The sequence below is a fragment of the Penicillium hispanicum genome, assembly GCF_028827665.1.
Source record: "Penicillium hispanicum strain IBT 35686 chromosome Unknown utg000005l_segment0_segment0, whole genome shotgun sequence".
NCBI lineage: Eukaryota > Fungi > Ascomycota > Eurotiomycetes > Eurotiales > Aspergillaceae > Penicillium > Penicillium hispanicum.
This window is the reverse complement of record NW_026623197.1, coordinates 1195290-1220971: the sequence shown is the minus strand read 5'-3', so window position 1 is coordinate 1220971 and position 25682 is coordinate 1195290. Positions and strand designations below refer to the sequence as shown.

General features: G+C 50.7%; 8 protein-coding genes across 8 annotated transcripts; 5 read left to right on the top strand and 3 right to left on the bottom strand.

The window, feature by feature from the left end:
* Window positions 1-446: 446 nt before the first annotated feature.
* On the top strand, window positions 447-2039 carry N7459_005918 (uncharacterized protein; the record flags this gene model as incomplete). The annotated part of the gene is made up of 1 exon (XM_056945102.1): window positions 447-2039. One exon carries the CDS (start codon window positions 447-449, stop codon window positions 2037-2039), a length of 1593 nt encoding a protein of 530 aa, XP_056799437.1.
* A 1611-nt stretch (window positions 2040-3650) lies between these two features.
* Window positions 3651-5861, top strand: N7459_005917 (uncharacterized protein; the record flags this gene model as incomplete). The annotated part of the gene is made up of 1 exon (XM_056945101.1): window positions 3651-5861. The coding sequence occupies one exon, from the start codon at window positions 3651-3653 to the stop codon at window positions 5859-5861; it is 2211 nt and encodes a 736-aa protein (XP_056799436.1).
* A 4889-nt stretch (window positions 5862-10750) lies between these two features.
* Window positions 10751-15663, bottom strand: N7459_005916 (MFS transporter/fungal specific transcription factor domain-containing protein; the record flags this gene model as incomplete). Its single annotated transcript, XM_056945100.1, has 9 exons — window positions 10751-11165; window positions 11252-11582; window positions 11682-11780; window positions 11934-11986; window positions 12074-12451; window positions 13120-13138; window positions 13895-14164; window positions 14226-14915; window positions 15003-15663. The coding sequence occupies 9 exons, from the start codon at window positions 15661-15663 to the stop codon at window positions 10751-10753; spliced, it is 2916 nt and encodes a 971-aa protein (XP_056799435.1).
* A 662-nt stretch (window positions 15664-16325) lies between these two features.
* Window positions 16326-16846, top strand: N7459_005915 (uncharacterized protein; the record flags this gene model as incomplete). The annotated part of the gene is made up of 2 exons (XM_056945099.1): window positions 16326-16405; window positions 16498-16846. 2 exons carry the CDS (start codon window positions 16326-16328, stop codon window positions 16844-16846), a joined length of 429 nt encoding a protein of 142 aa, XP_056799434.1.
* A 1449-nt stretch (window positions 16847-18295) lies between these two features.
* Window positions 18296-19936, top strand: N7459_005914 (uncharacterized protein; the record flags this gene model as incomplete). Its single annotated transcript, XM_056945098.1, has 1 exon — window positions 18296-19936. One exon carries the CDS (start codon window positions 18296-18298, stop codon window positions 19934-19936), a length of 1641 nt encoding a protein of 546 aa, XP_056799433.1.
* A 1143-nt stretch (window positions 19937-21079) lies between these two features.
* Window positions 21080-22224, bottom strand: N7459_005913 (uncharacterized protein; the record flags this gene model as incomplete). The annotated part of the gene is made up of 3 exons (XM_056945097.1): window positions 21080-21604; window positions 21676-21822; window positions 22054-22224. 3 exons carry the CDS (start codon window positions 22222-22224, stop codon window positions 21080-21082), a joined length of 843 nt encoding a protein of 280 aa, XP_056799432.1.
* Window positions 22225-22689: 465 nt separating this feature from the next.
* Window positions 22690-24091, bottom strand: N7459_005912 (uncharacterized protein; the record flags this gene model as incomplete). The annotated part of the gene is made up of 2 exons (XM_056945096.1): window positions 22690-22956; window positions 23018-24091. The coding sequence occupies 2 exons, from the start codon at window positions 24089-24091 to the stop codon at window positions 22690-22692; spliced, it is 1341 nt and encodes a 446-aa protein (XP_056799431.1).
* Window positions 24092-24341: 250 nt separating this feature from the next.
* N7459_005911 (protein N-lysine methyltransferase family protein) lies at window positions 24342-25462 on the top strand (the record flags this gene model as incomplete). The annotated part of the gene is made up of 2 exons (XM_056945095.1): window positions 24342-24814; window positions 24889-25462. The coding sequence occupies 2 exons, from the start codon at window positions 24342-24344 to the stop codon at window positions 25460-25462; spliced, it is 1047 nt and encodes a 348-aa protein (XP_056799430.1).
* Between the last annotated feature and the right edge of the window lie 220 nt (window positions 25463-25682).

Here is a 25682-nt window from a genome sequence, read left to right as displayed (position 1 = left end):
CGTGACAATATAATATAGGGCTTATTCTGTTTCCTGGCAGAAACCCCCTGCTACCCTGGTTTGCTTCTGGTCTCCTTTCCTCAGTCAGACTGGGAGAGGCCGGGCCAACAACATCTACCATAGCAGAACACAAAAAGCAAGCCACACGTTGTCCAAGCTCCTGAGATCGCCTAATCTGTTGCCCATCTGGGCCAACGAATCCACAGCAATTATGCGAAATCAATGGGACTATTAAGGGTCTTCTAACACCGTCGTAAATTTGCCACTTGAAATCTCCATGATCTACGCAATTCATGTAGAGTCTGCACCGAAACATGAACCCAGGCTGAGCGGAGAAATGTTCCTCCAAGCCGAATCTCGTACTATCAAAAAGGGGCTAACGCTCTCTCAATCTCGTTCGTTCCTAATTCAAAGCGAGCCGCGTTCAAGATACTGTACTTCGAAAAATGTCCTCAGCGCAGGGCCATAATCCTCCACAGGGGCTGAATACTCGCCGCTTGCTACGTCGCGAGATCACTTACGATGATGCACTCGACAACGACAGCAATATGCTCGTGCAGCTGGGTTACAGAGATCAAAAGCTGAAGCTCTACCTTTATCTTCATCGGCAACGAAAGCATATCCAAAACATTGTCGCCCATCATCTTGGAATCTCTGTGGACAGATGTACTGTTGTTGATGTCGAGGACTGGATTCACGGAAGCTTCAATGTTTGTCTTCAAGTGATTGTCGATTTCAATAGCCAAGAGGATGTTCACGACAAAGCAAGCATCCCTGGGAAGCAATACATGATTCGATTTCCTCTGCCATTTCGAATTGGGGAAAATTTTTGCCCAGGTAACGCAGATGAGAAAGTCCGCTGCGAAGCTGCGACCTATGCATGGCTCCAAGAGAATTGCCCTACCGTTTCTATTCCACAACTTTACGGTTTTGGTCTGTCGAATGGTTTATGCTTTACATTTCTCGACAACTTACCTTTTCTTACCCGAAGCTGGCATCGTCTACGCCGTCTATTATCATACTGGCTAGGCTACTCCACCCCGTCACTATATGTTCCCCACGAACAACAGAGAAATAAGGAGCAGGCCGTGCTAAACACTCCTTATCTGTTGATTGAATACATCAAGCCGTCGCAAGGAAAGATGCTATCAGAAACATGGGAGCAAGGGCGCCACAATCCGGAATTACGCTCTGTATTTTTCCATGGACTCTCACGTATTATGTTGGCTTTAGCGCGTGTTCCGCTGCCTAAAATTGGTTCTTTCACTCTCGACGATCAAGGATACCTGAATCTGAGCAATCGTCCTCTCACAATCGATATTCAGCAACTTGAAAATGAGCATATCCCATTAGCGATACCGCGCAACTCAACCCACAGTCGTGTTGAGTCATACATACATGACATTCTATCATGTCACGAGAGTCGTCTTCGTCACCAACCAAATGCAATAAATGACCTTGAAGATGGTTCTTACCAGGCATCTGCACTCATGGTGATGAGGAGCATCTGGCCTTGCTTTTTCAGCAGAGACTTTTTTCAAGGCCCTTTCTTTCTCAACCTTACCGATCTCAATCACTCCAATATCTTTGTCGACGGCCACTGGAATATTACGTGTCTGATTGATTTAGAATGGGCATGCTCTCATCCGGTGCAGATGATCCATCCTCCCCACTGGTTAACGAACGAGGATGTTGATTCAATTAGCGCAGCCAAGTATAACATACTCCATGCAGAGTTTATGGAGGCGCTCGCACAGGAAGAAGCAAAAGCAGAACTATCACATCATCTCTCGAGAATACTTCAACAGGGCTGGGACAAAGGGACATTCTGGTGTTCTTTGGCACTTAGAAGCCCTACTGCAATGTTCTCGTTGTTTTACGAGCATATCCAACCAATATTTGCCCAGGATCATAACGACGAAGCATTCTGGCGAATCACCACGCCCTACTGGTCGTTCGATGCTGATAAGTTTCTGGAGCAGAAATTGAAAGATAAGGAGCAGTATGATGTGGATTTATGCAAAGAATTCGAATCATAACACATATTGCCTGGCATACACGTGGTAATCATTGACCCTGATTTTGTCTTTCTGGCACGTTCAATTAAATGAAGCCTAGAGCGCACAGACACTAAGCCCAATCACCAGCGGAGAGCCTACAAAGCCATTGCTCGGATCGGGCATTTAACAGTCCAGCTGTTTGTGAGGACTCTTCTCCAAGGGCCCGGCCTCCCGTTTGCGCTTTTGATTACAAATAAGACTCAGTGGCATTCGGCGTTAAGGTTGCAGGGTTGAGGTCAAAGTCGATAAACGTCACACAGCAGTCCTGCTCGTTCCAGGTCGTATTCCCCGGTATAGGATCGCTATGAAGCACACTAAAACTATGGCTCTTTTGCAGTGATATCTCTTCTTGTTGAATTATCTGGTAGCAATCAAGCATATACTAACAGGCAAGAGTCATTACAGATAACAGTAATATCTCTGTCAACACAAGAGCAGAGGTGAGCCATATCACAGCCTAGGTCTGCCCGCCATTTACAATTGATTCAGTAATACTGATCAAATAGTTATTTTCAATAGGCAGTGGATGGCAAACCAATCATTTGTAGTATCTCCAGTTGTGACAAATTTCTACGATATTTACCTCTAGTAGTGTAGAATCGAATGATGAAGCTCATCTAATGGTCTGCCTTATACAAGTAGCCTTATAATCTGGGATATTGTGAGCTAGAAGCCTAGACAAAGCACATCACCTTAGCACTTAAAAAGTTCTAACATTGGGAATTCCACTCAATCTGCTGTTTTGGATATTTCGAATTAAGTATCGCGATTTCCTCTGGAGTTCCTAACATCGAGGTGGATGCTTATCCGGTATACATAGCCATAACAGAGTTTTAACATATTCACAGGGTCGCACATCATTTCTCCCAGAGTCCTGCTTCACTTAAATGCAAGGCCAGACGTAGAGTAAAGGGATGTGAACGAATTACTTGAATCCCGCACAATATACGCTTCTATATCTATGCTACTGACTTCTGCCTAACTACTTTGCATCTCCTATACATACCAGGGTTGTCACGTAGAGCTTAATTATAGGCCATCAAGGGTTCTGTGAGTGCCATATCCCTGTGAATGCCCACTAAGAAGTGTTGCTAGGCTTGAGATCTCTCCATGGAAGCGGGGTTTTAACAATCTTGGCCTAGTAAGTTGTGTTAGTTCTACTAGAATAGGGCCTTAACCATGCTTTCACAGCCGTCCAGCTTAGCCATAACTCTCCTCAAACCAGATATTGATATATACTAGCGATCTTATTGATATTTCCCTGCTTGTAACAACTCCTCTGGTACCCTTGATGTCCCAGCTAAGCCAAGTGCAAGGAGAGGGGACATATGATACTGCTATCACATCTCATGAAAGACACATTCAAACCGCAACTATATCACTTTGGCGGTCTCAGTGATAACCACTGATTCTGGCTTGCCCTGTCAAAGGTAAGCGTATATGTCGGGAACTTTTCCGGATGGCCGCACAGCAAGGGGTAGTTATCACGTGATTCCACGTCTCTCGGCATTTCCACCTTTGTTCCTTTGGTCTCTCCTAGGCACAACCTTACTCAAACACAACCTCGTCGCTTCTCCTCCAGTCGCACGCATGGCCAACAACAGCTCACCAGATTATAAAGCACTATTTCAGCAGGAAAGCGAAGCCCGGAAACAAGCAGAAGCGCGACAGAAGCAGGCCGAGGATCGACAAAAGCAGGCCGAGGACCGGCAAAAGCAGGCCGAGGACCGACTTCAGCAGACCACCTTCGTGGAATTCATACGCTATTGCCACGACGTGTTATCACGACCGCTACGAGCCGGTAAACCTTCTAGCTCGACCACAGGGACAATACCCATCCCCAAAGACAAGTACTGTCCAACGCGACTAGAGCAATGGGTTGACTGCGCAGCCCAGCAGCAAGATATCTATAACTCCGTCTGTCGTTACCTCCAGCCAGAAGAAAATCCACCGCGCCTTTTTTCATCTCGTGTTGAACTGGACGGACTTCGCAAACACTTCACGCGGCCGATTAACAGCGAGTACGACCTTCAGACCTATGAGCGGCTGGCAGTGGAAGATCATACCACCAATATAATCTCGGAACTATGCAAAATACCAGCCGCCCGAGAAGAATTCAGGCTTGGGGATGGGGTCTTATTTGACAGCCACGCTAATGTTTTGAATGGGAACGGAATAGGCGAAACGGATATAAACAATTCATCGGGTACCCCCCATGGCAAGCCGGACCAGTTCTTTATCCATCAAGTTAATGATGGAACCGCCACTCTCCTTACCACTGTCGAATATAAGCCACCGTACAAGCTTTCTTTGGAGGATCTCCGCATAGGGCTCAGTGACATCAATCTGTGGAAAAAGATAGTTCGGGCAAACAAGGTGCCCAATAATGAAGCCGATCGATCCATCTACAATGCACAGCGGCTCGTCTGCTCGGCTATTTCTCAGGAATACCATATCATGATTCAAGAGGGACTTGAGTATTCCTACTTGACTACAGGAATCGCGCTTGTGCTTCTCTGGGTTCCACGTGAAAATCCGAACACCTTATACTACCATCTCTGTATACCCAACCAGGAAGTGGATGGTCGAGATGGGAATCTCCCAGAACCAAACACATCTATTGCAAGGGTACTCTGTCTTTGCTTAATGAGCTCTCGCTCGCAGCCGCGTGATCAAGAGTGGCGAAATTTATATCGTCCGCATCTTCATATCTGGGAGACGAACTTGGATCACACACATGCAAATACCCCTACAGATGAACTACCAGAGAATCCACCCTCTGATAGCACTGACTATACAAGCCCGGAATCAGACCCCACAAGTTCAGAGTATCAGAAATCATCATCTCCAATTGAATCGCCAACTGCACCTGCCCGGCGAGTACCAACAAGGTCACAGGGCAACTGCACGCCATTGGATCTGAAAGACCGCATAGGGTCACCAGACTCATCTGGCTCTGAGTCAGATCCTGCAGCGCCAGCGCAAGATCCCGCAGCAACAGCACGAAAGCGTGGCTATAGTCAGGTTGAACATTCGCCTTCAAACAGATTACCTCGCCAGAATGAGATCGACCGTCAGAACGATATATCTCAACGACGCAACGCGCAGTTCTGTACACAACGTTGTCTTCTTGGGCTGCATAACAGTGGACCTCTAGATGATTCTTGCCCAAATGTGGATCTACACCGGCAAGGCGGGAATATAATTCAGCATTCTATCAATTCTGTGGAGTTGATGTTACTTCTTAAGCAGCAAATGGATGAGGACATTGATCGGTGTATTCCATTTGGGTCCTGTGGGTCATATGGCGCCCCGTTTAAGCTTACCTGTTCCATCTACGGGTATACTGTTGTTGGAAAAGGAACAACATCTGTTCTTTGGAGGAAGTTCGTGTCTCAAGAGGCCGATATATACCATATTCTTCGCAGGGCACAGGGGTCTGCAGTCCCTGTGTTCCTAGGCAAGATAGATCTCGCAAAGATCTACTTTCGCGGTGGCGGAGAGATTCGCCATATGCTCGTCATGGGTTGGGCAGGCGAGAGTATAGCAAAACTCGAGCACACCTCGGACCTTCGCAGGGAGATCGAAAGGTCGAACAAGGAAATCCGCACTTTAGGGGTCCGACACCTAGACCTTCGACCTGACAATATCTTATGGAATGCTGAGCTAGGGCGGGCTTTGATCATTGACTTCCACCAGTCCAAGCTGGATCGTAGGCCTACCACAGACCGTTCCAAGTCATTGAAGAGGTTCCGATACAAGACGGAGATGTCCGAGGCTAAGCGAGCACGAGTCATTTAATTTGTTCATTTCTTCGAATGGCAATGGAACATATACCTCTCCTGTTCTTAGAAATAAGCATCGTCTTTAATATCCCGAGAAGGGGGTGGCGACGCTCCGAATGTGGCCGCTCCATTGCTAGATTGACGGCTGCGATGGTTGGCAACGAGTGCCAACAGCACTCCCTACAGTCAAAAAGCGGAAAAGCTTTATAATAATCTTCACTTCAGGAGTGTAACGGGGGCGAGTAAAATATTAAAGGGATTTTCCCAGCTGAAGATCGTAGAAAACTCCGAAGCTGGTAAAGGCACCCTTCCAAACATGAAGCGCAATAGTTCTGGGCAATATCGCCACCTCCGATGAATTCACTTTACCAGTGGAATTTAGCACCTAGTACTCCATTGGCGTTCTTCATTTTTGACGGAACTCCGATGATCAATGTATGGTGGTCGTTCTGCATCCTCAATAATTTCAACTGCTATATATATTTAAGCTCAAGTTGGGAATGGCAATGTACCGTTTAAAAGATATTCCTTTTGTCCAATAACGGAGGCCATCCATAATCCTTATGGTTCATATACCGCATCGCTTTGGCCTGAACATCAAAGGACACCGCAGATCAATCCTTTTGATCAGCACTCTTGCCCACTGGCCCAAACGGGATAAATGGAGTCAATGTCAAATGGAAAGGTATTTTAGGTTCATCGTTTGCATACGGTCGAAGATATTTATGCAGTTCTGCTGGAAGACTCGAATTGACCTAGTTTGACGGTCTCCTACCAACTCAGAGTCTTATGACTTTTGAAACAATTGTTTAATCTTAGGAACTCGATGAGATATAAACCGGCCATTCGAAAACCGAGCATGACATATCTACACAGATAATGTGGAATGGGAGGTCTTCTTATTTGTTGCAGCCAGTTGATTCAACATCAGAGGGGAGGTTCTTTACTGCCTCGGGATGGGCTAGCTTCCTGCTTGGTCTCAGCATGCGGTTGTGCCTTTGTACGGGAACAAAAACTGCACGAGGTGGCGCAGAGCAGCCGGTGTAATTTTTGTAACATACTCGAGCTTGTCAGAGGGACACGACAATGCGTTATTGCAACCGGACAGCTTGGCGAGTAGTGTGACGGCTCATCGAACTTGTTAAGAAACCCAGAGGGGACGTTGGCAGTGTAGACGTAAAAGGCGTCAGCCGTCACTCCGGAAAGGGCTAGTACCTGGACCTATTCAGGTTGAATAAAACAGCACACCGACCCGAGAGTGTGCAGAACATACCTTGAAAGAATTTGCTGGACTCCGATCCATTTGCTCTGTACTTGGAGAGGACGAAGCCGGACTCGATTGTGCAGCACTTAGTGTGGTATCTGCATCCACATGACTAGCCTGATATTTTGTTATGACTTCGGCATCTTGGACCGGCGACCTTTGTTGCAGCAGCAGCAGTCGCCGCCGTTGCTCCTGGGCTAGAGCAATCAGTATACTCGCGATGTATGGGTCTTCGGCTTTGAGGTACAAGAGAATCTAGCCTTTTCTGTCGGACACGAAGAACGGGTGCACTGGCCATCTTGTAGGATGACGTGCAGACATGTTCCCTGCGAGGTGATTGTATCTTATCAAACGTGATATAGGCAAGGCTTGGAGTCAGGAGTTGCTCGAGAAAACACCCTCCGTTGGGAGCTCTACAGCAGCCCGGCGATTGAAGTAAAATGGCAAGAATATAGAGCTATGACCTTGTCAGCTACACCATCAATGTCGCTGGACATGGGGTATTTTACTCCGAAATATGAATATTGTAAGCATCAAGTATGTCTTCAACAGCGGACTTCTTGGCCACCAAGGTGCTTAGCTGTGCCAGCTGAGTTGCAGCGCGCATGGCGTGACTGCATCGCCACCCCCTTGACTTTCTATTGGTAGTACCATCTGCCGCTCTGCTTCCATCAGCATGAAGACCAATATCTTGCGATGATGGTTGTGCTTGTTTGTTCCTTCTCCTCCTATTCTGGAGGCGGAATTGGCACATCAAGAGTCGCAATTGGTCCGAGGTCCATTCTATCGGTGGGACATATAAGCGTACCCTGCCATGGTCACGAATAATGGCCTGAATTGAACCTGGTTGTCGTCGTGGCAGAAAGAGACTCGGATTGGGAGGGACGAGGTCGTTGCGCTGGAGGAATTGCGAGATCGTTTCGGGCCTTTTGCTTGGATCCCTTTGTTGACGAAGCCAATTCTACCATTTCATCGAGATGAAATTCCCCGAAAAGGAGCATACTCTGCAGTCTTGCTCCAACAGTGTTGAACATGTAAACCGAAATCCAGTTTCAAACCACAGCGAGAAGACTGACTCATCCTGGCGCTGACTAGAGCGTCTATAAAACGAGATATCCTTGAGCAAAGGGTGCACAGTGGCCGTTTCTTCTTCTGGGGTTCGGTCACGACGAACAGTTTTCACGACAATAGTAGGGGTGACCTGGAAGATATGAACGTCAAGTCCTCCACCAACCCAGTCGTGTTTCTCGAGAGCTTTAGCAGAGTAGCTCATGGCGAGTCAAGAGTGATGTGATCGTGGCCGAAGCTGTGCGGATTTCGAATATGTACTTTGGGGTGGGGTGGCACCCAAGTAGGTTCGCAGGGTGTTGGTGGTTGGCGATTGGGTGGAGAGAAAGGGGTGGAACGCGGTGGAGAAGGTTGGAAGCTTGTCTGACGAATATAGGTATTAGCCACAATATTCGAATTTCAACAATTTCAGCGCCTGACATTCGACGAGTTATCTCAATTCATCCGGCTGCTATTAGACGACGAAAACACCGTTGACAGTGCAATTTCGAGGCAGGATGACCGCGTTAAATCCATTTTACACTCCGCTCAGGGAATTTCGACATGGTTTGAGGAGATGAGTTCCGATTTTGAGATGATTCAAAGACTGGGAGAAGGAAGTCAAGAGCTGGGGTATCAGACGCAACCTGCTGCCTCTTCCCCGTAGGGAGACATTGATACACGTTCTCAGCCTACTATTGATTCCTCGAGGATTCCCGGGAGACAGTAAATTCGCCAGCCGAATGTATCTCTAGCTGTGTTCTCACACGTGGATCTGCCCAACCTCACTTCGTTGTCGACACTCCAACAGAATGACCACAGCGAGCAAGAACTTTCCAACTCAAATCCTACCACTCAGGACAATTTCATATCCCTCAGCATAGCTTCTCACAACCTGACTGAATTCTCTATATATCCAAACAGAGTTCTGGGAAGCCTATCTAGTGTAGAGGCGCTAAGTAGCGTATCTCACGAACTGGCTTCTTTCGCCGTAGCTCCGCTCAGCATCTCTAGCGATAACTAATTTTTCAGTCCTGCGCTATATCCCACATATCCCAGAGATATACCAGATTCTTTCACAAGCTTTCCTTTGAATTCGAATAGTGTTCCCCACGACCTGGCCTCCTTTGCGAGCTTTCCAGAAAGGAGTGAAGACTTTGTCACGCAGCTGCTCTCCATATGATATCTTTTGACTTGATAGGAGGCAAGCTCTTTATAGCAAAATGAACAGCAAGCGTATTTTTGGTCCGATTCTCACTTCCTGCTTCGCTTTCATGTAGAGACGCTTGCCTTCTTGAAGGGATTTTCCCGAAGCCGTCGGGGTGTCGCCAAGAATTTGTATAGGGATTATGTACGCATCGCCGGCACTATGGTGAAATGAAGCGAACTGGGGGCCTGGGATTTGTACCAACGAGTATGCCTTTGTCATTTTAGCCTATGTCCTTTGGAGTTAAAGAGAACTGGTATTACCTTGATAAGTAATCCGAGCTCCCGAAGAAAAGGCTTTAGTCTGGTGATTAACTCCGGAGACTCGTGTATCTCAAAATCATCCGCTTGTTGTCTAAAATGAACGGAAGATGCCCATTCTGCAAGGATCTTGCGTTCGCAGTCCGCGCGCTCACTCAAGTCCTCTTCCCAAAGGTGTGGTTTATCAAAACTTGGCTGTGACATTGCGAGACCGCTTCCCGAATGTGAGTGCGCCGAACCAGTATCGTGTCCCTCGGCCCTTAATGCTGGAGGTCTTCGAGATACGAGAGGAAAAGGAAGGTTGGGCCAGGGAGAAGGGCGACGGGGTACGATTTGAAGACTTCACGTGGTTAAGGCCGTCAGGCACAGATTCTACTGTGAGAAACTAGGGGGAAATTTTGCTACGATGTATTTCCTGGCGGGCGCCGTGCCCGTAAAAGAACTCGGAAATTCACTGGAGTTTTATGTGGTAATACACCGTACATTCGATTGGACGATTTTCTCCCTATAGATGTTCGCAGTTAACTATGTGAACAAACTCGCGCCTGATGGTAGCTGTTCTGGGCCCCGGTTGGTGCATTAGTAAAAGCTCTCCCCCATAAAAGCGGCTGGAGGGCAAGAAACAGCTATTCTGCTTTAGTATAGTCTTTTGAAAGTCTCAGAGAATTTACGCGAGTTGGATAATCGGCTACAAGTTCTTCAGTTTCTTCTAGACCATGTCTGTCGCCTAAAAGATATTATGGATCAGGTTCTTGGTCCAGTGAGGTGCATCGCAGACCCTATGGGCCAAATTGCTGTTGATTGGGCCAAAATGCACGGCCACATAACTGTGTATAACGTCCTTCAGGAGCCATCTTCCGGCGACGATCTAGAGGGCATACTACAGTTCACAGATGGTCCTGGGCGTCAGTTCATACCTACACCGTTGGAGGTCACCAAGGACAGTTCAAACTTGTCTAGCTATATAGTGAAATTCATTATTATTTTCTCAGAAAGGACTTAGAACTAGTTGGCCCAAGGGATACTCCGGTTTCTGGTAGATTGCTCAAATCCAAGGCATCGTCTGAGCAATGTTTCCATACAACTAACAATGCCATAGTCAATCGCACGCACCCCGGGAAACAATGTCAACTTTGGCCGGTAAAATCCAGTTGTCCAATCTGCCACTCGTCCAATAAATCAAAACCTAGGAAGTCCTCATAGAACGATGGATAATTCTCACACTGCTCCAATTGAGACGGAACTACGCTGACCTCTGTGTGCGGCGAAGCGTACGCATCCGCCATGTTGTTGTCTTGGGATTGCGACTGTATATGTCCTTGACCGAGACTGTTGGGCGGAACCAAGCACAAGCTTTTCCTGGCTAGGATCTCCTCGAATAACGGCAGAGCTCTTTTCAGGGCTGGGATTTCTTTGCCCTGGGTGAGAACGAGCATGGTCTGGCTAATGGATATCCGAGCCATGGAACGGGCGAGGTCTGTTTCGGCTGGATCGAGGGCCGATTCGATGTGGAGAGCGAGCAGTGCAGTTATTGTGGTTATGCTGACAAGACCATTGTTAGCTCCCAATTTATGCGTTCTATCGAGCATGCCAGAAATGGGGAAATGAGAGGAAGAGATGGCGCCTACAAAGATATGGGGAAGTCCTGAAGGTTGCCACTCGCCAACACCCTCTTGGTAATCGTGTCCAACTCCAAAATAGCGGTCCGGAGCCGCTGTTTGGGCCACTTGCTCCAGTCTGCAGGTTGGGACTGCTGCCAGCAGCGTCGCATCAGACGACACAAGATGCACTCAAACCGGTAGCTCATGGCTTGTATAGTCAGGTAGTACACGTCGGTGCCAATGTTTCCACCAACATGCATCTTGGTAGCCAAACACTTGCGCCATGTATCGAGTGGCTGCAACATTTGGCGAGGATCCTGCGGTGGCTTGTTCGTCATATTGGACAGACACTGACCGACTGAATCAGGGTTAGTCATGCTTCTGGTATCAGTTACGGGGTAATAATAAAAACCACAAAAGAAATAACAACGAAGAATCGAAGGGAACCAACACGCACATATTCGAGACAACTCGCAGTGGACCACCGGCAAGGCCCTTTGCTGAGGCGTGACTGGCGACAGCAGGTCGGATGATGCTTCCGAGATATCCTCCGCTTCTAAGTCATCTTCCGTCCTAAGACTGATCGCGGAGGTGTTTTCGAGTAGTCGCGAGCGTCTGGTGTTGACAGAGACATGGAAAATGTCTAAAGACTACAGAGCTACAGTAAACGTAATGCAGGAAGAGCAAGACGGCGACAAGATGAACTTACGTAGAGAGCCCACCAGATCCTTCTGTACAACTTCCAGACTGTACGGGGTTTGTCTTCTCGAACACACCTGTGCGAGAGTCCGTAAGTAGTTAGTACCTACATCTTGCCACAGGTGTTTCAGCCAGGAGTAGGAAACGTACGCGTTGCGTATGTCAAGCTTGGTGGCAAGACGGATCGCGTTGTGGAACCAGTAGCCAAAGTCTCGGTCGGAAGGGTGGTCGAGAATCACCATGCACAAGATGATGGATCCCTGCAGCATCACCAAAGGGTCATCTTCGGCGGCAAAGTCGTGGAGCAGCTTGGCTTTAGAGAAGAACATCTCTTGTGCGGCCGAGCGGCTGGCAAAGCCGCAGGCGGATAGCACATCTGCTGGTGCATGGACAGTGGCCGGTGCCAACATGACGAAGAGCAGAAACAACGAGCAGTCGCCGGATTGATAGCCACGAATAAAATCAACCCTGTTGATCACGGGGGCAAAAGGGTAGACGTGGTCAAAGTATGCCTTAATGAAGGCATCTCTGCGGTTTTTTTGTCAGTGAGTAGAAGTTAAGACGAAGACCTAAATAAGATGGAAGATGGAGGATTCCAAGATTGGTCTCACAGGTGGCACGAAGGAGGTAGATCAAAGACACCCTTCTTGACAAGATACGCATTGTCAATGTCGTCCAGTTGGGGTAGCCTGGTCGATAGACAGTTCCGAGGAGTAAAGCTGTTTTCTGGATTTGGACGGCAGGGGGTGCTGGATGTGGGGTGGTGTCGATGGTATTCTGTAGTCTTTTCGCCAGCGTCATTGAGGATATTGAGGTAGAGCAGGCCTGGTTCAGTCTGGTGTGGGCTTTGGAAGTTTAAGGGATCGGAAGTGGAAGGTTGAGCCGACTGTTTTGATTGATTAGATTTACCAGCTTGATTAGATTGATTAGATGGGTTGAGACTTTTAATTGGTTACTGTTGGATGTAGCGGGGGATGACTGAGTCTGATCATGGTTAGTGGGAATTATTAAAGATTGCTGAGCGAGCAGAAGGACAAAGGAGAGAAGCAGCCGGGACAATGACGAATATCTAATACCTACTCGTACATGGCTGGAGATCGGTGAAGCATGGATTCCTTTCCTGAGTCCATCTTAGTTAGCAGGCACCCAAACCGCGACCCATCAGCGATGAGCCATCGTGTCAGTCATCAACTTACCTGGTCCGAGCCTTACGAACTGGGAGTACACAGTCCTTGGCACAATGTCTGCTGGTACAGCCGCTGCAGGGGAGGCCTCTCACGGTAGCATCGCATTTGACCTTGCGTGCACGGCAAGGCACACATGTCTTGTTGGCTGTGAGGGAAGGGTTTGCGGCTTCTCCCGGCACCCTTTGGGGTGAACCCCCAGAAGGAATCATTAGGGGTTGAGATATGCGTTTGTCGTAGCCTTGTAATGGCGCGGGCTCCGAACAGGTAAATGTTGGTTTTAAGTCTTGGGCGATTCAAGTTGTGGCCCGATCGGAAGCTGTCGGAATTGGTGTGGAACCTCGTATTAATATTTGATCCATTTATATTTTGATTAGTCAAATGTACGCCACTAGATTGAATAGCAATATAGACTTCTTGGTTGGGTGTATCCTAAAGTAATAGAAATTCGTATGATCCCTGAATTCAGGCCAACTATTAAGACCAAAGACCGGTAAGAGACATAGCGGGAAGGCTCAGTAGCCCTTCTCCAAGGCACCGGTCTGTAGATTATGTATTCCTCATATTTGTTTCCCTTTCTATTGCACAAGCGTTTGATATTCGCTAGAACTCATATAGTGCTACAGACATAGAATTAAAGCCCTCTAGGAATACAATAGCATTAAATACGCACCGTGCACTGTAAATTCATCTCTCTAAAGCTCCCAAGCCGACAACCAAGAAAACTGTTGGGACCAGCCTCCACTAACAGTCTATTCAACCTTCCTCTCTGGCCCATCTGACTTACCTCCAATCATAGCGCCTTGCCGGCGACGCATGGTATCCAGCAGATTTGCTGCTTCGAGGGAATATTTGCACTTGGAGCGTATCTGCGAACCATACTTGTGGAACAGAAACGGGAAAGGCACACACACTAGAACCAGAAATGCAGGAACGGAGCTCGCCCACTGATTTCCGAGATTCTCGTACATCTGGGTAGTAAACAACGGGAACGCAGTGCCGAACAAGGACCGAAGCATCGAGTTGGCCGCCAGGACAGAAGCAGCATAGACGGTATCTGTACGCAGGTGAGCATCTGTGTTGTTGCAGAGGATCACGACGCAAAGGCCAAGACTTACAAGAGTCAACCAGGTAGCTCATCAGCGAGATAAAGACCATGACCAATCCACAGGAGAAGAACACGGCCCCAATAATGGGAACTATCCAGTGCACTGATGGATACGTCGTCCACGCAAACAGGAACAGTCCTATCGGAATCAACAAAGAGCCTACCATGGCCGTACTCAGTCTGGCTTCTGGCTCGACTGTGCCTCCCGCTGCCTCGGCCTCCGCAGACAGACGCACGTAGCGTTTGTTGTCGACGCCAGCGGCTAGCGTGGCAAGACAGACGCCAATGGCGACGCCGATAAACGGAAGTCCGGCAATGCCCTGGCTCCAGCCTCGAGTATATTGGAAGACGATAGGGAACCCGGCAAAGAACATGTACAGTGTGCCATAGATGATAGAAACGTACAGCGAGGTCAGCAAGACAATGGGCTCGCGGAACAGAAAGATCCAGGGGCGCGTGAAAGAGACCGAGAGCTCCTGCCAGAATGTCTTGCGTGGAGCTCCCGCACTGATCCGGGGTACGTAGATGCTGCCTGTCATCTGGGAGAGGGCATTGGCTCGACGTCGCAGGATGAACGGTGCGTATGTTTCGAGGGTGATCAACATTGTGATAATCCAGACCACGCCACCCATGATGGCGATTAAACCGAGAGGCCAGCGCCAGCCCTGGGTCTCAGCAAGAAAACCACCGGCAATGGGCCCTGAAAAGAAAGACAATAAGAATTAGCAAGTGTAAAAGGTAGAAACGACAGAAATAGCAGCATGTAAAGACGACATCCACCACCTACCAAGTGCAGGTCCCAGAAAAGGGGCCGTGACAAACAATCCCGTCGCCAGTCCGCGCTGCGTCTTGTTGAACATGTCGGCAATGACGCCCCCGGTATTCGTCATCGACGACGAACCAAATGCGCTTGCAAAGAAGCGAAGAATTAACAAGGCCGTGATATTGGGCGAGCAGGCCGCCGCCACGCTGAACGCAGTATACGACATGAACGAAATCACATAGACAGACTTGCGCCCATATATCTCTGACAATGGCGCCCAGATCAGCGGTCCCACGGCGAACCCTAACACGTAGAGAGACAAGCCCAGCGTGGCCACCTCTGCGGACACGTTAAAGCGCTGCTCAATCCCTCCGATGCCGCTGGCGTACACCGAGCTGGAAAAGGTCACCACAAACGTGGACAGGGACTGGAAGATGGCAATGGCCCATTTTCGCCCGTAGGAAAAATTCATGGCGTCGTGGTGGTCGTTGTGCAGGTAATCAACAATATATGGGTCGTCGTCTGTGCCTTGGCCGGTGTAATTTTGGTTGCAGACATTGTCGTCGAGGCGCGTCCGGAAGAAAAAATATTGGATCCAGGACATGCGTCCAGAGGACCTCTGGGAGTCCTTGACTTGCTGGAGGGGCTCGTCCCTGGAGACAGTAGGTTCGATAATGATTTCCATGTTGGGGACGACAGGAAGAACCGGAAGACCAGTGCTGAGATTTAGAATGCAGATGCAGGAAAACCAACTAGTTTTCATGCTTGAACCATCTTGTCATCGCATCACCACCATCATGTCCGCGGTTATTGGTTATATAGTTCATCTCGGAGTTTCGGGATCGGAGTTTTAGCATGCCAATATTGCCGAGAAACAAAGGCCGCGGCCTTATCGACGAAATTATATTTTGGGCGTCGCTAGAGATGGACCCCCACTTCTTTGCACCTGTTAGTGAAGGGGGAAGTACCCCATCCAAGTCTTGGAACTTTGCGATTCTCTTTCCTGCGCATATAAAACGGCTCGGCAAACTGAATCCAGTATCGTCCTTTCGTACACGCTATTGGGTTTAGCCACGGCGGCTCCTCAACTCCAGCAAAGGCAATCAAGTGGCTTCCTACTAATGGCGCTCCCACTGTACATTCCGCTTTGCATTCACACTCCTGCTGGCCGGTATCACCTCCCACGACCTGACCAGCCGCTCAGAATCCAAATTGAAGGGCCCCTGATCGCCATAGAAAGGCTCCTGCCACATATCCAGTGGCGTCTGGATCTTCGAGACCGAACATTCCCACAGCCAGCAGGCCCAGAGCTAGCACGGTTAACATATCACACCGTATATGGACGGGATGTTTGTCCAGAAGTCCCGGGGGGATCTGGTGGTGCGGGATGAGTACTTGGGCTGGATGCCAGAGAAGCGTCCGGAGGAGTAAGTCCACATCAACCTCTCAACCTCTCCTGGTAGAGGTGCTAGCTCTGATATCCCCGTGGCTAACCACTCCTCTCCTATTGATCTGATAGGCTGATTGACTATTATGGGGTCACATTTGACCATCTTGTCCCAGCTGATGATCCCAACCCTGAGGTGTTACAGATCAACATTATTGAGATTGAGGATGACAATGGTGTTTATGCAAATACATGGCTTTCATTTGCAGTAGATCCGAAAGACTTTACTGGGAAGAAGGTACTGGCAGTACCGAGATGCTGTCAGAAGAGAAAGGGAACCCAGGATCGCTGGCGAGTGAATGGACTTGTGGACCGGAGGGTACACAGGTGGGATCATTTGAAGAGAGGCCAAGAATTGGAGAAATACCAACTAGAAGGGGAGACTGTATACCACGATCACCTGTCAAAGCATGGATTTTGAAGCCATTTACCTTACTATCCATGGATCCTAGGGCTTTCTGCTTATTCAAAAAGCGGCGGCAGCTAAGACCCGAGGAAATCTACTATATCGTACCTATTTAGCCTCACTCCACCACAGACCAATCGTCTGCTTTCTTGTCCAATGCGTCAGCTCTACTGTTGTAGTTCGCTTCATTGCGCTCTCTAGCGGAGAAAGGGCTATTCCATCGTTGAGTGTTCTCCGACCGTGGCGTGGCTTCTCAATCACCGGGACGAGCAGTTAGAGAAGACAGCTCTTACCCAAGGCCGTACCAACTGTCTCACGGTACCGAATATATAAGTATCTAGTGGTGGGATCTATGATTGACCTCCAAATGGAAATTGGGTTCTTTTTCAAGCCACTGTCATGGACGGTCTCTACAGAGAAGAGGTAAAGACTACAGAGTGAGGCTCGCTATGCAAGTGGGGATGCCTCACAGCTCAGGCACCGCCATCAGCTTAGTGCAAGACAACTCAAGGCAACTTTTTTATACTGACGACTATGTATGATTTACATACCACAACAATTCCATAGGACCCTTATAGGTGATCCTGCAATGGAGAAGTACCTATTCTAACACGGTAAAATTGTAACTGTTTATTTCGTCTCCAGCCTCGATACATGTCATATTTCATATTTATGTAGACATGGCTTGGACTCACTGTTTTCTGTCTTTCTTGTACTCTGTATTTTGTGTATTTTCTTGTTGGAAATCAACCAATTCGACCATACACCTTGATACTATACAATTCCCAGGCGGGGTCAAATGGGTCTAGTGTTGAGTTGATGATGGCCAAAATTGATATCCAGCCCCCTAAAGTAGACATCTTCCCGATTGCCGTGGGGGCCAAGGCTGGGAGTGGTGGATTCGGCCGCACCCCGAAAGCCGAACAAGAAAGCATGTCAGCCTCCTAAGGAAAGATACCCGGCCTTTAAGAGGGCCAGCTCACTCTCACTGCTATGTATATACGCAGATACAGATGTTGGTCTTTTCGGACCACTCTCTGCGAGTGCGAGAAATCAATCATCATCTGTGGGGTGGAGTAGAAGCATATATTCTCGCTCAACCAATCTAGCCCAGCTTCTACATTGCCGGATCAGTACCATCTTCACCCCGAGGAAGGCGATTGATCCCATCTCGTACAAACCTGAGCGGATCTTGGAACCCTGGATGGAGCACCTAGGCATGTTTGCAGGTGAAACAGGACCATTTTACGTTAGCTGCCTATGGAGTCCCGCAGATACAGTTACCACTCCGAAGGCACTGGAGTGGGCTCTGTTCTTCGAACCAGTAAGATTGATACAAAAGGACGCCATTATTAAGAAATGTAGAACCTGCCCCTTGCCCCAGTTTACACCTTTATAAAGACGGATTGCCCGTGGCCGGGTGCCTCTAGCAGGAGGGCTTCAGCAGTGAGGACACCGTCCACGATGCATGCCTCTGCCTACCCTCCTGTGCGCCCGAGGCGCAGACCAAGAAGCACACTTACTTGGGGTGTTGCTTGCTTCCTGGCGATTTGTCTGGTTCGCCTCTTGTCATCGCACTCCGAGCAAGCCCAACCGGCTCCCATTCACGCATCCGCCCACTTTCTCGATCAGAACTTGCCACTCGCACAGCCCTGTCCGTCGCAAATATTTGACCACGACTACTCGCCAGCCGCAATTCGCTGTCGAATTGAGTCTGCGCTGGAACGCGCGCGGCTACTCGCGAATCAAACCTCCCAGTCATCAACGCCGGAGGAGGCCGTTGCCGAATACCGACGTCGTTACCAGCGGAACCCGCCAAGTGGATTCCAGCAATGGGTTCAGTTTGCTCAGGAGCATGGTTCCCAGGTGATTGATGATTTCGATCAGATCGATCGAGACCTCGAGCCATACCGCACGCCAGAAGGTCGCCGGGTGCTCCGGACTATCAAGGAGCAACAAGTCGAATACCACCGCACCAAGCGCATCACCATCACCAATGGATCCATGTCTAGCACCTGGGGATATATGTACGATAGTGAATGGAGGAGACTGGTGGATCCGTTCCTCCACCACTTGCCCGATAGCCTTTTCTTTCTGAGTACCATCGACGAGCCGCGCATTCTCAGCACGTCGGGCCCGCCACCCGACTTCATCAGCTTCGACGACCGCGGGGGCGAGTCGGTGGAAGACTTGGTGAAGGACTCGTGCTCACAGCTCCCGCGCAAATTGACCAGCCGCCTCGGCCATGAGAAGGATGTCTGCCAATTCGACAACCCCGGAGACCTGCACGCTCTCATTGCCTCGCCGAATTCCTTCTTATACACGCACTCGCTCCTCCCAATGATGAGCTTCGGCCGTATGTCCGCCTTCCGCGATATTCTTATCCCATGTCCGTGCTACGCGGCCCACCCTTTCTCCGAAGACGACGTCCCTTTCCTGGACAAGAAACCGGGTCTCTACTGGCGCGGGTCCTCGACCGGAGGACGCGCCGGTCAATTTACCTGGCGATCCGGACACCGAGAGCGATTCGTCATGTTCATGCAATCCCTGCAAAAGGCCGCGAGCGCGCTCGATGCCGGCCAGTACTTCGGCTCGAAGGCCGACAATGTCGACAAGAAGCAAGTCAAGCTGTTCAAGGATTCGATCGACGTCCACATGGGCGCGTACATCCAATGCGACGACGAGGCGTGCAAAGACATGCAGCGCATCATCGGAGAGTCGGACATTGAGTCGGAAGACACCGCGTCGAACTATCGGTATCTCTTCGACATTGACGGCAACACTATGAGCACCCGGTTCTATCGCCTGCTGTCGCAGCAGGCCGTGGTCCTGAAAGAGACCTGGTTCCACGAATGGCATGACGACCGCCTGATCCCGTGGGCGCACTATATTCCCATCACCATGAGCATGGAAGAGATTCCTGCCGTCATGAACTTTCTTGTCAATGACCCTGATGGAGAGCGGCTGTCCGCCGAGATCGCCCATTTTGGCTCGACCTGGTCGCGTAAAGTTCTACGAGAGGTTGACATGTCGATCTACCTGTACCGGTTGATGCTCGAGCTGGCAGAACTGGCCCGCCTGGCAGATCTGCCTGATGATGCTTGATGGATCTGAGATGATACAGCAGGTTGAGGAATCTATCATACACCGCTTCGAAGAGACGTTGCCAACGTCTTGCCCATCAATCCACTTCGGCAGGGTTTCATCGAGGTTGATGAGCCGTGAACTACGAAAGCAGGTCCTTGTCCTGTGCTTAATCAACCTGAATGCACGAACGTGCTAATTCTCATGAGTGAACGCTCACTACGACCGGGAATACTGGTCATCAGAGATCTGACGGCCTGTGTCGCTCTGCAACAATCTGCGGATGCCGTCATGTTTTGGCAGTTTCAGTCTCACGCGCATGGCGCGAAGTGGAAGGAATACCTAAGGGCTTGCCATACAATGATATCCTCACTTGTCGCGGCTTCCGAGTACAGTAGGCAAGCTTGTTCATAGCAGGCTACGTGCAGCCCAACCTAGGGAATTTACACGAGTCGCGGCGGTGATATGTATATATCTTGTATTAATCTATACGCAATCAATGGACATGAATGATTACCCTCAACGCCATATTTCTCCATCTGCCCCCAAATCACTCAGCCGCATGAACCAGCAAGTAGAGGTTCGCGAGCGATGGACTAGTTCCCATCCACTGAGAGGCGAGTAAATAAATACGGGAATGCGCCTTACTCTTCACTGACACGCCACCATCCTAACGTGCTCCGCACTAGAGACCATTATTAATTCTAGTGAAACGCAGTGTTTTAAAGTATTGATTGTTACGGCGGGAACGAAACAGGTCCTAGAAGTAGATGTCTAGCTACCAATTGCTTCCTTCGTAGGACTTGATAGCTGAACACAACTCTGATGCTGCAGCCATAGTTGGCCCATGAGCAGGCCACCTCAACGCCAGACTAAGGAGGTCCATCATGTCTCTAAAGAATACCCCATCGCTATCCCACGACTCGACGCAGGACTTGCTGCAGATCGAGGCAGTACTGAACCCCTGGCCAACGATGCAGCAAATGCACCCTGGAATAGCACACCAAATGTAAGCTGCCTTTCCGTCAGCCCCGGATCTCGTCTTCACAAACGAACCTAGCTCATGATAATAGTTCGACATAAGAAGCAAAGAGAGGTCTCCAGTGGAAAGATATATAACAACCAGTCTGGTCTGGGGGTGCCTAGGTTTACACATCCGGCCCTTCACTTAGCCCTCCGCACGATGAATCTCAACTTGAACGTCTGCAATCCAGCATGGTAGTTCTTCATAATCGCATCCGCTCCCTCCCACTCTTCCATCCAAGCCTCGACATCCCACTTCGTCCCAGTCTCCTCGGCAATCTGCATCCAGAGCCTGTTCCACGTAGCCGCGTCATGCCGGTAGTGCGTCGGCGCATTTTCCTTGTTACCCGGGTCGACAGGGTCGACTCGGCCGACCTGTCGGCCGACCAGGAGCGAGCCCGGCCGCGCGCGCAGCAAGCTCACCACCCGCTTGCCGAGCACGACCTGCTGGTCCCAGGTGAAAAGGTGGAAGAAGGAGGCCGCGTTGACGATGTCGACACTGCCAGTGAGACACTTTACCAGATCGGAGTGGTCGTCAAAGACATCCGCGGCGATGAACCGCGTCTTGAGCGTGTCGCGGTCGCGGAAGAGATCGTAGCCGATGTCAAAGAAGTCCCTGCGGATGTCCGAGGCGTAGAGGTTGTCGGAGGGGACGCCGTCGAAGACCTGTTTGACGATTACCATGCTTAGTGCCTGCGTTCTTTGTAGGCCTGTCTTGGCTGGAGGGGGTGTCGTACCAAGTGACGCAGCTCTTGGCCGATGGCGCAGCCCAGGTCGAGAAGCTTCTCGCCGGACTTCAAGCGCTGGAGGATCTCTGGGTAGGTGGGTGACTGGGGAATGCTCATGTCCAGGAATCGGAAGGCCCCGATGCAAGGATAGGGGAACTGGGGTGAGTTAGCATCTGCTTCGGCTTGGTACATCCGTCGCCGGTGTGCGTGGCATACGGCATGGCGGATTAAAGATTATGAATCCATATGTTTGGTGATATCAACTCGCAGATATCTACCACCGCATACACTCAGGATGCCCACTCACCACTTCAAAGGCACGATCTCTCTGAAAAGAGCAAATGGAGTTAGCGATTGCGGCCTAGTACAGCACGGAGGGGTCCTTACGACAGTCTTCACATGCTGCACGACCTGGTCGGGCGGGATCTTGCTATACTTCTCCAAGATCGTCTTTGCGGGATCAGGCACGTCCGTCAGATCTGTTTCATACCACGGTAGTTCGCGCGGATCCATGCCGTTGACTATCATGGACCGCAGATCCGACTCGGCCTTGGCCATCGGTAATGCTGTCGGGGGGGGGAGAGGGATAGCGATTGGAAGTACGGGCACCGACGGGCAGCCGTGGGCAATTGAGCTCGTCTGTGACGTTTCTAGACCTTGATCGGCTGCAAGGACAATGCCAGGCGATTGGCAACCGGGTGGTCGAAGGATGCCCCGCGGTGGATCCCCAAGCTTCGCAGGTGAAGTGGAGTCAGAAATGACCCTGGGGTTGCTGCTCTGGCGAGGCAGACATAGGCCTTGCACTCGACAGCTCTGAAGGGCTGGCTGTCTAACGGAAATGATCGCCCCTTGTGGACCATTGTCTGGGGATGTTTCTCGGTGATTCTGGCACTTTACATAGTTTGGAAGCTACCACGGCCGACGTTATATTCATTATCAATGGGGTATAGTTACAGCAAAACAAGCAATCATGATATCGTACAGATCAAGCAATGAATCCATGGCGGCAAATGAAAGCCAGACTTATTGTGGCGGGATAGGTTCATCAGCCGGGTCTAAACCGCTGCTCAGTCCATTCAAAGAGTTGGGTCTGGATGGAGTTTCAGATCCCGGAACTGGGAAGGGCGGGAAGGGTTCGGTCCGCTCGCTTGATAATCGAATGGACGACGCGCTCGACCGTCGTCCGTTATCCTCCACGGGTTCATTCACCTGGTTTCCGCCATGGGAGAAGGGACCTTGATTGGGCGACTGCCTGATCTTGGGGTTATTAAGGAGGAATGGGGTCGCAGACTATGGTGACGTTAGTTGGTTATGGCCTGGGAGCCTCAGACACGGAGATGCTGTCTCATACCGCATCAGTAGTAAATTGGTCAAGACCTCGCTTCGAAGCCAGTTCTTGCGCAGCAAGTCGTTTCCTCTCGATTGTGGACTCTTCTTCCCGCGCCGCCCGGTCTTCTTCCATTTTCAAATCCGCCAATGACGGTGTATCAATATTTTGAACGATCTCTTGATCTGTGCTCCTCGGAGACTTGGTCGATGAGCGCTTCTTCTTTTGTTTTGACTTCTTGGACGTCACGTCCAAGCTGGACGTTCCGGAAGCAGACCGTACAATCCCTGATTTTGAACCAGACTGATCATCAGACTCCAAGCCGGTGCCTCGGCGGCCAAACGTAAGCGCGAATTCATCGTCCAGCGGAACTGCGTCTTCCTCGTCGCTCGGGAATAAGTCGCCGCGAGAACTCAACGAGTTGCTGGTCCCACGGGAGGACTCCGTCGCACTTCGGTTTCTTCCATTGCGACTGTGCGAGAGACGGCCCTCTTCATCATCGGTAGCTTCCATTAACGGCTCGTCCTCGTGCGCGTCCCGGCGAGTGCTGCCAGGGTGTTCCTGGAGATCCGCCGCGGAAGGCCGATACTTGACTCCCTTGGCGCCAAACCTCCACGGAAAACGCTCGAGGAATCCAAGCAGCGAGGAACTGGGTATGACAGTCGGATCGCTGCGGTTGTCTGGGATGTGCACCGTACTCCGGCGCCTAGGGTTACGTGTCCCGTAACTCATCTTCCTCGGTCGGCGCGGCTGCTCTGCACTGGGCCGGGTCAGCCCGCTTCCAGCCAGGAGACGGTCCAGCTCGCCGGTGCCCCATCCCAGCAGACTATCCTCCGCCTCCTCGTTGTCCCAGTCATCGTAGAAGTCAAAGTTGGCCTCAGCCCGCCCGCGTCGCCGGCGACGCAGATGATCTTCCCGGCTCGGGAGACACGGCGCGGTGCACACGGAGACGCAATTACCCACCGCCGCCAGGCAGGGGGAGACGTAGTTCTGGGAGAAGGTGTACAGTCCTTCCTGGGCGGACTCGTTGGCAGACTCCAAGTTATGCGAGATCTGGTTGATCCGCTGACGGATGCGCGGATCGCGCGGTCTCATCATCTCGAGACGCGTCGGCAGTGGGCAGCGGTCGGAAGGGGCGGATCTCACCTCATGGGGCGCGACATTGACAGGTCGGAAGTCGCGCAACAAATGAAGCACGCAGCGATGTCATCCGGCGTTAGTCAGCGCGGCACGTGAGGCGTGGGGTCCGGGGTAAAACGGCGATGTGCGAAGGCGCAGAGATTGTGACGATTGGACGATCTCAAGAACGACCGTTACGAGTTGAGATCGCGCCATTGAGCTGTGGGTGATGGTATATTATATTCGTTTTCTCAAGCCCCCACGGTTCCAGCCACAGAAAAAGTCCGTCTTCATCTCAGCGCTGATATGTATCACTACGGATCTGGGCGATGACTTCCTCGCCCAGGATGTCGACTTGGTGGCTTCATGGGCCCACCAATCAACCCGGAAAACTATATACGAGATGCCATTGAAGTGGAAGGCAGGACTACGGCAACTCTCCATATCATTGGGTCCCTTTTCCCCGAATGATGTCGCCCAGAATGCAGCAGTCTTGTTGATCCGGCCGAGAAACACCCGGCAAGATGTACTAGGGGTGCATTCGACGCCATTGGTGATCTCGGGGTGTAGTGCACCCTTCCAATCCTTGTCCGAGCCCACCGATAAATTGATCGAGCGGAACTTTGCCATTGGGCAGGCGGACTCTTCACTATCCTTGCGGATTTGGGAGGAGACGGGGAACAGCATCGCTCGACACATTTGGTAAGCCATTCCCATTTTTGTTTGCGTTCACCATCCTGCTCGATGTCGGTCTAAATCTCTGCCGACGATGCTAGGGATGCGGCACTCGCATCAATCACTTTTCTCCGGCAGGCCATAACGGGTGTGGACGTCGGGATGCCTGCCCTGATCCAACTGCTCACCACCCCGCGGAGCACACCTCTCCAGGCCGTGGAGTTGGGTGCCGGCTGTGGCATTGTGGGCATTGCGCTGGCCACCATGATGGACCATTGCAATGTCCTCCTCACGGACCTCCCCGAGGTCGAAGAGATAGTCATGCGCAATATATACGACGCCCACCCGCAGCCCTCATCGTCGCTCGGCTATCAGACTCTGGACTGGGATGAGCCGCCACCGAAACTCTGCAGCCGGCCCATCGACCTGATCCTAGTCTCGGACTGCACCTACAATGCAGACAGCCTGCCAATGTTGGTGTCAGTGCTGGACCGATTGGTCCGGAGTTCCCCGGACGCTCTGATCCTGGTGGCCCTGAAGCGGCGGCACGACAGCGAGGCCATCTTCTTCGATTTGATGCGAAGTGCGGGATTTTCGGCCGTGCGGGCCACGGTCCAACTGCCGGCGCAACATGAGCAGGTCGATGAGATCGAACTATACTGCTACGGTCGGTGACAGGGGGCGACGTGTCAATAATAGTAGTAGTATTCTTATAATAAGCCGGCGATATTGGAGGGACCCGAGTCTTGACAGGCTCCCAGGCGCAGCCATGCGTCATCCCGCCTTTTAGGGAATTAGCGGGCCCATTTTCCGCTTGAGCTGAGCTCCTCGCCGATCCTTGGTTGACAGTAGTAGTGCTTGCAGTATGTCGCTGCATCTAGAGCCCCAATCCCAC